The sequence below is a fragment of the Odocoileus virginianus genome, chromosome 20 (genome assembly GCF_023699985.2).
Source record: "Odocoileus virginianus isolate 20LAN1187 ecotype Illinois chromosome 20, Ovbor_1.2, whole genome shotgun sequence".
NCBI lineage: Eukaryota > Metazoa > Chordata > Mammalia > Artiodactyla > Cervidae > Odocoileus > Odocoileus virginianus.
The window spans coordinates 7,231,076-7,245,765 of record NC_069693.1 but is presented as its reverse complement, the minus strand read 5'-3'; the positions used below and the strand labels follow the sequence as shown (position 1 = coordinate 7,245,765).

General features: G+C 56.6%; 1 protein-coding gene across 3 annotated transcripts in view; it reads left to right on the top strand.

Moving 5' to 3' along the window:
• BICRA (BRD4 interacting chromatin remodeling complex associated protein) overlaps positions 1-14,310 on the top strand; it is a 73,581-nt gene extending 59,271 nt beyond the window's left edge. For all 3 annotated transcript variants that reach the window (XM_070450632.1, XM_070450630.1, XM_070450631.1), the window contains 8 exons: positions 7,526-8,173; positions 8,367-8,547; positions 8,841-8,950; positions 10,008-10,069; positions 11,129-11,277; positions 11,390-11,484; positions 11,696-11,798; positions 12,293-14,310. In XM_070450632.1, coding sequence (XP_070306733.1) covers positions 7,526-8,173; positions 8,367-8,547; positions 8,841-8,950; positions 10,008-10,069; positions 11,129-11,277; positions 11,390-11,484; positions 11,696-11,798; positions 12,293-13,416 — 2,472 coding nt within the window. In that variant the 3' untranslated portion in view covers positions 13,417-14,310. The remainder of the gene's footprint in view (positions 1-7,525; positions 8,174-8,366; positions 8,548-8,840; positions 8,951-10,007; positions 10,070-11,128; positions 11,278-11,389; positions 11,485-11,695; positions 11,799-12,292) is intronic.
• Positions 14,311-14,690: the final 380 nt, after the last annotated feature.

Below are 14,690 nucleotides of genomic sequence, written 5' to 3'. Positions count from 1 at the left end.
CGAAAAGACAGTGGGGTTCTTTTCCTTCCATTTTTACAAAAATGAAAGCAATACTCTACATGCATTCTGCATCTTTTATCATTTAGAAGTTCATCCTGGAGACTGTACTCCATTCTTTTACATGATTGCATAGTATTCCATCATGTGTGGGTGCTATTTATATAACCAGATATTGTTGGGAATTTAGGTCACTTTTGGTCTTTAGCTGTCAGATGAGCAAGGCTGCAAAGTACAACTCTGTACATATGTCTCTTTGTAGGATAAATTCTAAAAGGGCATTGCTAGGTCTAAGAGCATATGCATTTATAATTGTGACAGATATTGCCAAATTGCTCCCTGCAGAGTATAAATTGGTTTAATGGATTATCTGTGGTTGATCAGTATGTGATCTGTGGTTGTTTGCCCCCACTCTTAAGTGATATTGAACTTGGCCACTTGGATAGGTGAAAAACAGTATCTTGTTCTGTTTTAATTTGCATTTCTTTTACTGTAAATGAGGCTGGGCAGGTTTTTATAGATTTAGAGTTTTAGAGTTATTTGTGTTTTCTGTGGAATTATGTGTTCATACCCTTGGCCATTTTCAAATTTGGGTTGCTAGTCATTTTCTTGTTGGTTTGTAGAAACTCTTTACATATTAGAGAAATAGACATTGTCTCATATGAGTCATTAGCACATCAGCATATGAGAGGTTAGGATGGGCCCCTTTTATTCTGGAGGGATAGATGTTGCACTCATTCAAAAGGGATCCATGGGTAGGTAGATAAGGATAGGCAGAAAGAGGAGGAAATAAGATGAGCGAGGTCCAGGCAGGCAGAAATCAGCTGGACTTTGGCCTTCAATAGCCATGATTTCACGCTCAGGCTCTGCTACTCACCATGTGACTGGAAGCAACCAGCTTCTTCATTCCATCAACTGTTGTTTAGGGAAAAGAGAGCACGAAGTACGTGCCAGGCTTGTGCTAACCCTGGCCAAGTCCCTGTAACTGCTGAACCTCAGTTTCCTCATATGGAAAATGGGGATAGTAGTTTCTTTATACGTCTACTAGGACAAGTAACCGAGTTGATATGCGCTTTGCACAGAGTAAGCAGTCCAAAAATTTTGCTATTGTTAGTATTACTTGGGGACTTCCTAGGTGGCTCAGTGGTAAAGAACCTGCCTGCCAGTGCAGGAAAGCAAGTTCGATCCCTAGGTCAGGAAGAGCCTCTGAAGAAGGAAATGGCAACCAACTCCAGTATTCTTGTTTGGGAAATCCCATGGACAGAGAGGAACCTGGCAGGCTTCGGTCCATGGGGATCACAGAAGAGTTGGATTTGGCTTAGCGACTCAACAACAACAAATGATTGTTTTAGCTGTTGTATTTGTGGCATCGAGTGCGGATCAGTCCAGAGGGACATGGGGCCAAGATTTCCTCAGGTCATCTCTACACAAGGAGGAAAGGGAGGGGCCAGGGGCCACCTGGGCTATGAGAGACTCAGGTTGAAAGTACTGTTTCTAGGGTGGTCAGATGTGGGCCTGGGTCCCTGGGGCAAGGGCAGTCCCCTCTCCGAGCCTTCCATCCTCCGCTGGAACTTGGGGCTGGTAGGAGCCCTTCTTCCGAGCGCTGGGGTTGAGAGCGGGGTCCCGGCACGTATGTCATCACCACTTCAGTGTCAGACGCCCTGCAGGTGCTTATCTGGACTTGCTGCTCCGGTGACCAGCAATACCAGGATGGTACCTTCCCCAAGCCCCTTGACCTCCCTGGGCCTCAACTTCCTGACCTGTCAAATGGGTATGCGGACAATGGCTATTGTGAGGAATAAATGAATTGGTGTATATAAAGTGCTTCAACAGGGCCGGACATGTCGAAAGTCCTGGAACGTGAGAGAGAAGCCCCGTGAATTTTCTGCCAAGGGCCAGTAGTAAACGTTCTAGGCTTTGCAGGACTGTCACTATAGCCTAGAAATGGCTCTAGATAAATGAATGAGCCTTGGTGGGCTCCCATAAAGCCTTACTTATGCACACTGAAATTTCAACCTCCTATCAGTGTCCTGAGTCAAAGAATATTCTTCTTCTGACTTCTTTTCAACCATTTAAAAGCGTAAAAACTATTCTGAGCTTGCGGGCCATCCAAAATGGTCAGCCAAGCGGGGCGGCAGGCCACATTTGGCTTCTGGGCCTTGGTCTGCCAAACCTTTTGAGATCTTTATTTTATTACGTAGATGAGCAAGGCTTCACTTATTCAGTCCCCTACTGGTGAACACTTAAGGTATCCAGTCCCACGGAATCGCTAATGAACACTCCCTCACATATTCTCATAGCAGGCTTTGCATGTGCGTGAGAATGCCCGTAGGTTGAATGTCTAGAAATAGAATTGCTGGATCGGAGGGTATCCAGTTGGCCCTCCAGATCTGCAGATTCCTCTCCATTGGATTCAACCACCAGTGGATGGAAAATATTCGGGGAAAAATATTCCAGAAAGTTCCAAAAAGCACCATTTGAATATGCTGTGTACAGACAACTACTTCCATAGCATTGACATTGTGCCTGTGTGCATGCGTGCTAAGCCGCGTCAGTCGTGTCCGACTGTTTGTGACCCCATGGACTGTAGCCCACCAGGCTCCTCTATCCATGGGTTTCTCTAGGCAAGAATACTGGAGTGGGTTGCCATGCCCTCCTGGGGATCTTCCCAACCCAGGGACTGAATGCACATCTCTTACGTTTCCGGCATGGGCAGGTGGGTTCTTCACTACTAGCACCATTTATTAGGTATCATAGATAATCTAGAGGTGATTTAAAATATACGAAAGGTTGTGTGTAGGTTATATGCAAATACTGCACCATTGGTATGAAGGACTTGAGCATCCTTGGATTTTGGTATCTGATGGGGTGAGCCCCTGTGGATATGAGGGTTGACAGTACACACTGCCCAAGTATTTTATGGACCAGTCCAGCTGCTCCTTCATTAGGTTCATGCCGGTAAAAGCCTCCGTCAGCTTCCTCAACCCCAGATCAGCGACCCGCTCACTGCTCACCATGTGGGAACATGCATGCCCCCCAACTCCTGTGCTTCTGTTAAATTCTGCTTGATCTGAACATCTTCCCATCTCCCCACAGGCAGTTGGAATCTCTCAGTAAACAGTCCACTCATGTGGGAGCTTTAAAAAAAAAAAATGTAATTATAAAAATAATTTCATGCTTCTCTAGAGGATTTAAAAAATACAGAAAAGAACCAAGAAGAAAAACAAATCACCCGAAATACCAGCATGCAGAAGCTGCTGGCAACATTTTTGGTATGAAGTCTCCTTTTAGCCTTGCTTTTCTTCTTCCCATCCATTTCAAACATTGGTCCCTTTTGACATTGGGTAGTATACTCACATGGTTCAATCATGAAAAAGCTTTTTTTTTTTTAATCCTTTTTCTTTTTGTCTATGGTGTGTGGGATCTTAGTTCCCTAACCAGGGATTGAACCTGCGCCCCTGCAGTGGAAGCCCAGAGTCTTAACCACTGGACAGCCAGGGAAGTTCCACAAAGGATTTTTAACGTATGGGGGGAAGTATCCCACCCCATGCCTGCATTCCCAACCCCTCCCCATAGCCTCAGCACTTACTTTTTCTATTTTCTTCCAGCTCTGTGCATATACAACCTTGTGCAAGTGTGCGTTAACATTTCTCTCTACCCAGCAGGTAGCACATTATCCATGCGCTTGGGCAGCCTGTGGGGCATTTCCTTGGTCCCTTGTTACAGTGGAGAAGCATTCCTCTGTGTAGATGGGGCTGGACGAGCTTTCCTCCTCGGACATGCTGTCCTGATGCCCTTAGACCATGTCTGGGCTTTGGTCCTTCACACAGAGCTTGCAGTAAACTTCCATCATCTCATGTATGTGTATCTCTCTGGTCACTTCCCAGAAGCCTGTCTGCTGGATTAAAGCATAGGTGTACTTAGAATTTGCACAGCAGCTGCTGAATTGCATTCCTCTGAGGCTGTAGCAAATGGTGCCAGTTTAGACTCCCACGAGCAACGTGCGAGTGTCTTTATGAGACATATGACTTATTTGTAATGTGCGCCTGAACTTGGCTCCACAGGGCACCTTTGATCTGCATCTCTTATTACAAGGGACGTTGAGCATCTCTTGACATATTTAAGCCTTTTGTGTTTCTTTTTCTACACTGTGTCTGATCATAGCCTTTGCCCCCGTTTTTCTTACTGCTTGTTACTCTTAGTGACTTCCAGAGGCTCTTTTTATATGAGAGATGAGCTTTGTCTCGGCTCTGTTGTTGTTCAGTCACTAACTCGTGTCTAACTCTTTGCGACCCCATGGACTGCAGCACACCAGACTTCCTTGTCCTTCACCATCTCCCAGAGCTTGCTCAAACACACGTCCATCCATTCGGTGATGCCATCCACCATCTCATCCTCTGTCCCCTTCTCCTGCCTTCAATCTTTCCCAGCGTCAGGGTCTTTTCTAATGAATGGGGTTCTTTGCATCAGGTGACCTAATAAGTACTGGAGCTTCAGCTTCAGGATCAGTCCTTCCAATGAATATTCAGGGCTGATTTCCTTTAGGATTGATCAGTTTGATCTCCTTGCTGTCCAGGGGACTCGCACTATTTCCCCCAGTATGTCATTTGCTTCTTGACTTGGTTTGGGGGGAATGTGTGAGTATTTGTCCCTGTATGTTTATTGAGGATGTGAGTTTTTTAAAATATTTTTCAATTTTTTGGTTATTTTTAAGCTTTTCATTTTTAATTCGTTTCAAACATATAGCAAAGTTGTAAGACTAGAATGTAGGAATAATACCTATGTGAATTCTTTACTCTAACCAGATGTTTTAGTTACCTGTTGCTGTGTAACAGATTATCTTTCTTCCAAAGCTGGGCAGCTTGAAACAACAAACATTAACTTACCTCACATGATTTCTAAGGATCAGGAATCTGGAAGCAGATTAACTGGGAGGTTCTGGTTTGTGATCTTTTGGGAGATTATAGTCAAGATATCAGCCAGGGCTGAGTCATCTGAAGGCTTGGCCAGGCTGGACAGCCTGCTTCCAAGATGCTGCACTCGTGGGACTTCCCTGGTGGCCCAGTGGTTAAGGCTCCGTGTTTCTGCTGCAGGGCGTGAAGGTTCGATCCCTGGTCAGGGAACTAAGATTCTGCATGTCGCACTGCGCAGCCAGAAAAACAACAAAGATGGTGCACTGGTAGGGCTGCTGGCGGGAGAGCGGACCTCCGTGGAGAGAAACTGAGGCCTCCCCAAAGGGCCGCTCACAACATGATCCACAGTCGGCTTCCCCTGAGCACGTAATCGATTAGAAAGAGAGCAAGGGAGCTGCCCAGGAGAGAAGCCAGTCTTTTTTAGAGCCTAATCTTGGAAGTGACACGTGATCACTTCCGCTGAGTTCCTGTGGCTTCGGAGAGCAACCCTGGTACAGTGTGGGAGGAGCCTGAAAACAGGGAGGCGGGGATTGCTGGGGGCCACCCCTGATTGGAGCCTGAAGACAGGAGGGCGGGGATCGTTGGGGGCCACCCCTGATTTTTAACCACTGTAAATATTTGGCCACATTCGCTTTAGCCACGGCCCTCTCAACATGTATCCCTTATTCTTTTCCCGAGTCATTTGAGAGTCAGTTGCAGACATCATGCTTCTGCACCCCCTTCATATTTTGGTCTGATTATTTCTGTCTTTGACAATAACATTCACTCAACCACTGGAGTCATCAAATCCAGTGCATCTAGCATTGCGACAATACTGTTATCAAATCCACCGTCCATAATGCAATGCAGCCAGCCGTCTAGCAATCGTGTCGTGGATCGCTGTCCTTCTCTCACTCAGCATCTGATCTGTGTTGCCTCGGAAGCCTGTGCTTAGGAGTGCCAAGCGGGACAGCTCCCTTGGTTCTCACTGTCAGCTCCTTGCCTGCGGCTCCCACCAGCTTTCTTCTCTGGTTTTCTCTGTTGTAAATAGTCCCACGGTGGCCAGCCCTCTGAGCAAGAACCGGAATGTTCCTGATCACGAATTCCTGCAGGCGAGATTACCAGGTCCACTCGAGGCTCTTCTGTTTCATTTGTTTCATTTAATATCTATTTATTTATTTCCAAACTTTAAACTTATTTTGTTCTGGAGTATAGCCGATATCAATTTAGTGATAGTTTCAGGTGAGCAGCCATCCATGTACATGCATCCATTCTCCCCCAAACTCCCTTCCCACCCAGGCTGCCACATAGCATTGAGCAGACTTCCCTGTGCTCCACAGTAGGCCCTTGCTGATGATCTATTTTGAATACAGCAATGTGTACATGACCTTCCCAAACTCCCTAACTATCCCCTTCCCCCTGCCCCCCAGCCCCCAGGAAACAGTAGGTTCGGTTTTTAAGTCTATGGGTCTCTTTCTCTGTTGTAAGTTCATTTGTATCATTTGGACTGGTCATTTTGGTTCCCTGGCCTCAGTGTCTCATCTGTGAAGAGGGTCAGATGTGATCACAGCTCTCAGGACCATGGAGAGATCCCACGAGTGCGCTGGGTCAGTGGGCGCTGTGGGGGTGGGGGTGCGGATTCTGTGACCGAGAGCAGAGAGGTGCCAGTTCAGTGTTGGGTGCCCAGCTGCTGCCCGTGGTTCAGTAGCAGCTGCTGAGCTTTGAGGTGCTTGCAGAGGCGACCTTTAGGGAGAAGAGGGTGCACGGGACCAAGGTGCCCCGACTGAGGTGTTTTAGGTGAGCTCACTGCGTATGTGTTACAGACTACTGCTTAGACTGCACATGCGAGCCTCATACACACAACACGCACGCACACTCGCACGCCCTGTACCTGCAGGCTCCCACGACCCCCAGGGAGGCTTGCAGCCGTGACCCCACAGGCACAGGTCGTGGACACTTAGAAGGGGACTCGTAACTCATGTGCTGGCATCCAGGGGGACCCGACCCTGACCTTGACCCTTGGTTTCCATCCTCATCCCTGGCTCCCCCGTCCCCAGCGTGCCCTCCTCAACCATCAGCCCCCACCCCCACCCCCAGTTTGCAGCAGCCGCGGTCTCCCTGCTGGTGTCTGTTTTCCTGGGTCAGCTGGATGGTGGGGCCCCCCCGGCGCCCTCCCCCCGCCCCCGCCCCTGCTGCTCTGCTCTGCTCCCTGGCCCCCTGGCCCCCCTGCCTACCCGCCGCCGGGCAGCTGGTGTGGTGCTCCCACCACTGCTTCCTCCGCTGCTGCCCCCAAAGCCTGCAGAGCTCGCCTTCCTCTGGGGGGAATTGGGGGGCTTGGGGAGGGAGGGGGTGAGATCAGAAGGCAGAGGTACGGGGTGGGGGGGCAGTTGGTGGGTCGAGAAGGGATAGGTTGAGGGAATGAGGTAGGTGGACAGGTAGGGGGTGGGGGGCGGGTGCAAGGTGGGGGACGGAGGTGGAGCGGCGAGGATGGCGGGGGCAGCAGGACAAGGGGTGGCCAAGAAGGGGGGTGGGGCTTCCAGGCGGGAGCGGCCGGGGTCCCCAGCATCTTGGGGCCAGGGGAGCCAAGGTTGGTTCTGACCCCCGCCCCCTCCCCTCTCCCTCCCTCCCCTGCCCAGATCCCCGCGGCGGCTCAGCTGAAGGGCCCCGGCCCCTCCTCCTCCCCGTCACTACCTCACCAGGCCCCCCTGGGGGACAGCCCCCACCTGCCGTCCCCTCACCCGGCCCGGCCCCCATCCCGACCCCCGTCCCGCCCGCACTCCCGCCCCCCCTCCCAGCCGCAGAGCTTGTCCCGGCCCCCCTCAGAGCCCACCCTGCACCCTTGCCCTCCGCCCCAGGCCCCCCCCACCCTGCCTGGCATCTTTGTCATCCAGAACCAGCTGGGCGGTGCCCCCCCTGCAAGCACCCCGGCCCCCACCGCCCCGGGCCCGCCCCAGCCTCCCCTGCGACCCCCGTCCCAGCCCCTGGAGGGGCCACTGGTCCCCGCCCCCCACCTCCCTCCGGCCTCCACCTCCACTGTCGGGGCCGTCTCCTCCGCCGCCTCCTCTGAGACGTCCTCCCGGCTGCCAGCCCCAACGCCGCCCGACTTCCAGCTGCAGTACCCGCCCAGCCAGGGGCCCCACAAGTCCCCCACGCCCCCTCCGACCCTTCACCTGGTCCCCGAGCCCGCAGCGCCCCCCCCCCCGCCTCCTCGGACCTTCCAGATGGTGACCACCCCCTTTCCGGCGCTACCCCAGCCGAAGGCTCTTCTCGAGAGATTTCACCAGGTAATTGGAGGCAGGGGCCGGCCCACCGCCCATGCCGCACCCCGCCCCCCCCCCCACCCCCCCCCCGCCGCCCTCCCCGCCGATCCCATTCCCTCCGGCTTTCTGGCTTTCTCTTCACCCCCGTATCCTGGTTCCTGGCTGCCCCTGCTCCTAGCGTGTGTGCTCCCCCTAAACCATCTGTCCCCCTCCTCAGGTGCCGTCCGGGATCATTCTCCAGAGCAAGGCCGTGGGGGCCCCCACCGCCCCACAGTCCTCCACCAGCCTGGGACCCCTTGCCAGCCCCACTGCCTCCGTGCTGGTCAGTGGGCAGGCTTCATCCGGGACCCCCGCCACCCCCAGCCATCCCCCCGCCCCAGCGCCCATGGCCACTGCAGGTGAGGGAGAGGGAGCCCGCAACGGAGCCGTGGGGGACCTGAAGTGGGTGGGTGGGAGTGACAGGGAGGACAGGTGGGCCAGAACTGTGGGCACCGGAGCCCAAGGGTCGCCCAGATGTTCAGGAACAGGGATGGTGGGGGGGGCTGTACTCCGTAGACCCCCTCCAGGGGCGCTCACTCTGGGGCCGCCACGGCCACCAAGGCCCGAGAACCAGAGCAGTGTGGGGTGCAGAGTCTCGGGGGGGCCTTTGTGCCTGTGACCCCTGAGCCCTGTGCCCGCACCCCCACCCCAGGCCTGCCTCCTCTGCTTCCTGCCGAGAACAAAGCCTTTGCCAGCAACCTCCCGACCCTGACCGTGGCCAAGGCCGCCCCTTCCGGGCCAGGGAAGTCCTCCGGGCTGCAGGTAAGGGGCACCCAGAATGGTGGGCTAGGGCCCAGGCCAGATCGCTGGGGAACTGGGACGGGGCCGGAGGGGTAGGGGAGGCTGGCTGGCAGGCAGAGAGGTAGAGATGGGCAGAGACAGAGCCAGGTGGGGAATGAGACACCACGACAGTCCAGGCCGGGGCACGCGGGAAACCAAGACAGTTGGCCGGAGATCCATCCCCAGACACAGCGACAGAATGAGGATGGGAGAGATGGTCTGAGAGAGACCCCAGGCGGTCACTGGGGGCGTGAGCAGGTGAGAGATGGAGGCTGTAGAAGGAGAGGAGACTGTGTCGGCTCAGGACAGGCAGGGGGAGACCCTAAAAGGAAGGACAGGGCAGGGTGGCCAGCGAGACACTAAGTCAGAGATGGCGGAGGGACTGCCTTGGCGGTTAAGACTCTGCACTGGAAGGCACGGGTTCAATCCCTGGTCGGGGAACTAAGATCCCACATGCCTTGCCGTGCAGCCAGAGAAAAAAGAGGGGGGGGGGTGCTGTGGTCAGGAGGAGAGCTAGGATGGTGGTACCCAGGCCAGAGGGGCATAGGCAGGGAGGGTGGAAGAGACTGAGGCAGAAACAAGATTTGAGAGAGCCTGAAGGGGAAGACCAGGCAGGACAAGGGAAATCAAGGTAGAGATTTAGGCCAGGGATGGGAGGAAAGAGGCCATGCCCATCAGGTGCTGGAGGAGGGGGGATTTGCGGGCCTTTTGATGGGCAGGGAGGGAGGTACCAGGTGGAAGCTGAGAGACTCAGGCCTGAGAAGAGGGGCTGGAGGAGGTGGCCCAGGTGGAGGACGCCCGGAGCTTGAGGCTGCCTGTCACCCTCTCCTCGCCGTGTCCCCCCATTGGGTCCAGCCCCAGTCTTCCCCACAGGTTGAGTGTGCTAGGTGGGGAATCCTGCAGTAGGACCAGGACCCCATCTCGGGTGAAATCAGCCCCTCCCATCTTTGTCCCAGGCTGGGGGGTAGAGAGGCTCAGGTGCCAAGGGAAGCCTCCTCCGTCACAAAACCCCCCTCACTGGCTTCTCTCTCCCCTGCAGTATGAGAGCAAGTTGGGTGGATTGAAGAAACCACCCGTGCTTCAGCCCAGCAAAGAGGCCTGGTGAGTTCTTATGTGCCTCCCCTCCCAGCGCCGTCCCCCGCTGTGGGTTCAGGAAGTGCCATTGACCCCTCTGCCTCCCCCTCTAGGGAGGGGGGTGGGATAGTAGTGATTTTAGGGTGAATGGATGCGGATTCCGTGTGGCTGTGTTAGGAGGATTCATGGGCAGCTAGGCTGCTGGCTTCAAGCGGGGATGGATGTTTGGTGTGGCTTGGTCATCGCTGTGCCCTGAGTGCCTCGGACCAGGCTGGCAGGCAGTGCCTCCTGTCCGGGCGTGGGGGGTGCTTGTTCAGGTGGATGGAGGGATGCATGGGGACCAGGGTGAATGGATGGATGGATGCTGCTCAGGCAGATGCGTGGCTGGACGGATAGCTGTTTGGGCGGATGGGCAGTAAGTGTTGGATGCTTGCATTCTGTCCCTCTCTCCTGCCTTCGGTCCACTGAGAGGGTTGGTCAGATCCTCATCGGGTGCCCAGTCCTAGGCTGGACTCCGGAAACGCTGGACAGACCAGGTTCTGCATCCACAGTGTGTGAAGGCTGCTGGCCTTCAGCACTGGGTGCAGACAAGCAGGCATGTCTGGTGGGAGAGATAGCCGTACACAGCATGCGATAGTCTACTGCCCAGTGAGAAAGCAGATCTTATCAACCAACCACCCAAGGGCCCAACCTCCCTGCCGGCCTCCCCAAGCCTGCTGCTGGGTTCCAGGTAGAGCAGGGACATGCTGACCCCAAGTGGCAGGAGATGGTATTGCATAGAAGCTCAGTCCCAAACTCGCATCTAACTCCCCAGCACTGCCTCTAGCTGCTTTGGATCAGTGACTTCATCTTTGCAGGCCTGTTTCCTCATCTGTAAAATGGGCATAATGATAGCACTTCCTGCCATTGGTTGTTCCCAGAGATGCAGTGAGGCCGACCAGGCACACGTTCACACATACTTCTGCAGTGTTCCTTCCCTCGTCTGCCTTGTGGCCTGGGGGCTCAGGGTCCCGTTCTGCTGTCTCCTGGCCTCACCACGAGTTTTGTCTGTGTGTGTGGTCCTCCCCCCCACCCCCGACCCCTCAGCTTCCTGGAACATTTGCACAAACATCAGGGCTCTGTCCTGCACCCTGACTACAAGACGGCCTTCCCCTCCTTCGAGGACGCCCTGCACCGCCTCCTGCCCTACCATGTCTACCAGGGTGCCCTCCCCTCCCCCAACGACTACCACAAAGGTGAGGCCTCCCCGGGGTGTGGACGCGGGTGGTGAGGACCAAATAGGGTGCAGGCGCCCTTGACTGCCGGGCCCGCCCCAACATCTGGGTCTCTGGACCTCTTCCTCCGCAGTGGACGAGGAGTTTGAGACGGTCTCCACGCAGCTGCTGAAACGAACCCAGGCCATGCTCAATAAATACCGCCTCCTGCTGCTGGAGGAGTCCCGGGTAGGCTGGCCCGTCACCTTTCTCCTCGGGGGACCCTCACCCCCCATGCCCACCCACCCCCACCTCCCCGCCGCAAGGAGGAGGGAGGGAGGGTGGATCAGATCACAAGAAGGACAGTTCGGAATCTCTTCCCATCCATCCCCAGCGATCGCGTCCCCCTCCCTCCTTTTCACTGGCTCATCTAATCGCCTCTCCCCCTCCTTGCCCCCAGAGGGTGAGCCCCTCCGCGGAGATGGTAATGATCGACCGAATGTTCATTCAAGAGGAAAAGACCACGCTGGCCTTGGACAAGCAGCTGGCCAAGGAGAAGCCAGGTAATGAGAGCGCAGGGAGCCAGGTCCCTGTCGCCTCCTCCGGGTGCGGCGCGTTCCCTCACTCCGCCACTGGGCGGCGCCCGAGCCCCGCCTTCCTGCCTAATCCGAAAGACCTGAGCGAGGACCTCCGCTTCCTGCTCCGCGTGTCTATTTCGCCCCCTCAATCCTGGCCCTGCAGGGAGGGAACATCCTGCCACCCCCCGGGGCACAGAAAAGTGGGAAAGCAGAGCCAGGACCGGGGTGAAGCCGGCAGAAGTTGGTGGGTTGCAGAAGTTAAGGTGGTATCCTCCGTCCGGTGCCGAGGGCTGCTGGCACATTACGGGGACTTGGGACTTGGGGAAAGGGTCTTGCCTAGCAGTGTCCTCGTGAGTGAAGGGTTTACCCCCGGGCCCGGCAGATGGTCAACACTCAGTGGACACTAGCTCCTCTCAGCTCTGCAGGGGCCTCCTGCCTTGGCTAAGCCCCAGGGTTTTCTTGGCCCCCTTCTCCTACAGATGAGTACGTGTCTTCCTCCCGCTCTCTTGGTCTCCCCGTCGCCGCTTCTTCCGAGGGACACCGGCTGCCCGGCCACGGCCCGTCCCCATCCTCGGCGTCCGGGGCCCCAGCCCAGCCCCCTCTGCACCTGCCCACCAAGCTGGTGATACGGCACGGCGGCGCGGGCGGCTCCCCCTCCGTGACCTGGGCCCGGGCCTCATCGTCCTCCCTGTCTTCCTCCTCCTCGTCCTCCGCCGCCTCCTCCCTGGACGCCGACGAGGACGGCCCCATGCCCTCCCGCAACCGGCCGCCCATCAAGACCTACGAGGCCCGGAGCCGCATCGGGCTCAAGCTCAAGATCAAACAGGAAGCCGGGCTCAGCAAAGTCGTCCACAACACGGCCTTGGACCCGGTGCACCAAACGCCACCACCGCCCCCCACCTCCCTCAAGGCGGCCGAGCCCCCGCCCCGGCCCCCGCCGCCGCCCCCGGCCCCTGGCCAGATGAACGGTACAGTGGACCACCCGCCACCGCCGCCGGCCGCCACTGATCGCAAGCCACCGCCACCGGCCCCACACTGCCCCCGCCTGCCCCTCCGCAAGACCTACCGCGAGAACGTGGAGGCCCCAAGTGTTGGGGCGACTGAGGGGGCAGCGGCGGCAGCGGCCGTGGGCAGAACCCGGGGTGGCAGCCCAGTCCCGCTGCCCACCAAAGTGGACGAGGCCACCAGCGGGCTCATCCGCGAGCTGGCGGCGGTGGAGGACGAGCTGTACCAGCGGATGCTGAAGGCCGGGCCGGCCGAGCCTGCGGCGGGCACTGGGCAGGGTAGCGGCAGCCGGGAGCCCGGCTGGGAGGCGCCTCCGCTGCCCCCCGCCAAGCGGCGCAAGTCCGAGTCGCCCGATGTGGACCAGGCCAGCTTCTCCAGCGACAGCCCGCAGGACGACACGCTCACGGAACACCTGCAGAGCGCCATCGACAGCATCTTGAACCTCCAACAGGCCCCCGGCCGGACGCCCGCACCCCCGTACCCCCACGCCGCCCCGGCGGCCGTCACGCCCACCTCCCCGACGCCCCTGCACAGGCCGGAGGCCTACCCGCCCTCCAGTCACAACGGTGGCCTCGGTACCAGGACGTTGAACAGATAACACCGGGCTGGACTTCCCTTCCCCGTCCCCTCGCTCCGCAGGGACGCAGCGGGGAGGGGGGAGGGGGGCAGCCGGGCGTCTGACCTCAGCATCCTGGGGGACACGAGCCGGGGACCCCTTGAGTTTTTCTTGCCTAAGTTATTTGAGTCACAAAGGCCTCGTCCCCCCCACCTCCTGCTTCAGCCGGGTGGTTGGGTGGGGGTCGTGGATTTCGGGGAGGGGGGCTGTAATGTACAAGGTCCCCCCTGCCAAAGGGGGGCGGTAATCCTGGTGTGTCATCTCCTATTTCTTCCCATTTCCTGCCACGCTCCGCCCCTCGGCCGGGGGGGACACGTGCGCATTGGCCAGGGAGGAGGGCTCCCTGGCGGTCCCCACCGCTCACGCGCATCCAGGTGCCCAGTTTGCCCGCGTGGCTTCAATCTGTCCCTGCGCCCGTTGCTGGCAGGGTCGCGTCTCTCCAACGCCCCCCACAGGCCGAGACAGGAAACGCAGGGAAAGAGCGGCATGAGCCTGCCTCCCGGGACCCCCACGTGGCAGCGCGTGCCCACGGGCACCCGTGTCGCATCCGTGTGTGTGTCCCGCTCCGTGTCCTGTGTCCCTCTGTATGTGCTCGAGTGAGAAAGATTTCAAAGCCTCCAGTCCCTCGACTGAAATCTGAGCACCTCCCAAACAAAACCGGGATCTTTCACCCCCTTCCCCAAACAGTCTTCCCCCGTCTGTTCTTCCTGCCGCCAGCCACCCGCGCCAGATTTTGAAATCTTGGAGACAAAACTAGTACTGTAAGATAAATTTTTTTGTACTGTATTTATTGTGTATAACGATTTTTTTAAAAGGAGAATTCTGTACATTTAGAACTCTTGTAAATTAAAAAGCGATCCTTTTTTTAAAACTGTACTGACGCCCCCCCTGCCCGCATTGCTTTGGGATTTTTGGGACCTTGTTTGGAGTCTGCGGGTTGGGCCTACAGGTGGGTGGAGAGGGGGATTGTGGGGACTTACTACCCATTCATTTGTGAGCCCCTGCTGGGGGCCAGGTCCTATTCTAGGCACAAGGGTGCAGCTGAATATGATGGAAATGCCTGTTCTGGGAGGCCTGACTTCTTAGTGGAGGGGGCAGACAGTGGAAAACTCAATCAGCCAGGTGTTTTCATGTCATTCCGGGTGGGGTTCTGTGGTCTCCGGAGCACGGAATTTGTCAATACAACCATCCCTCCTGGGAAACATACAGGGCTAGCTTCTGGCCAACCTCTGATCACATTTTTGTCAAACCCTCAA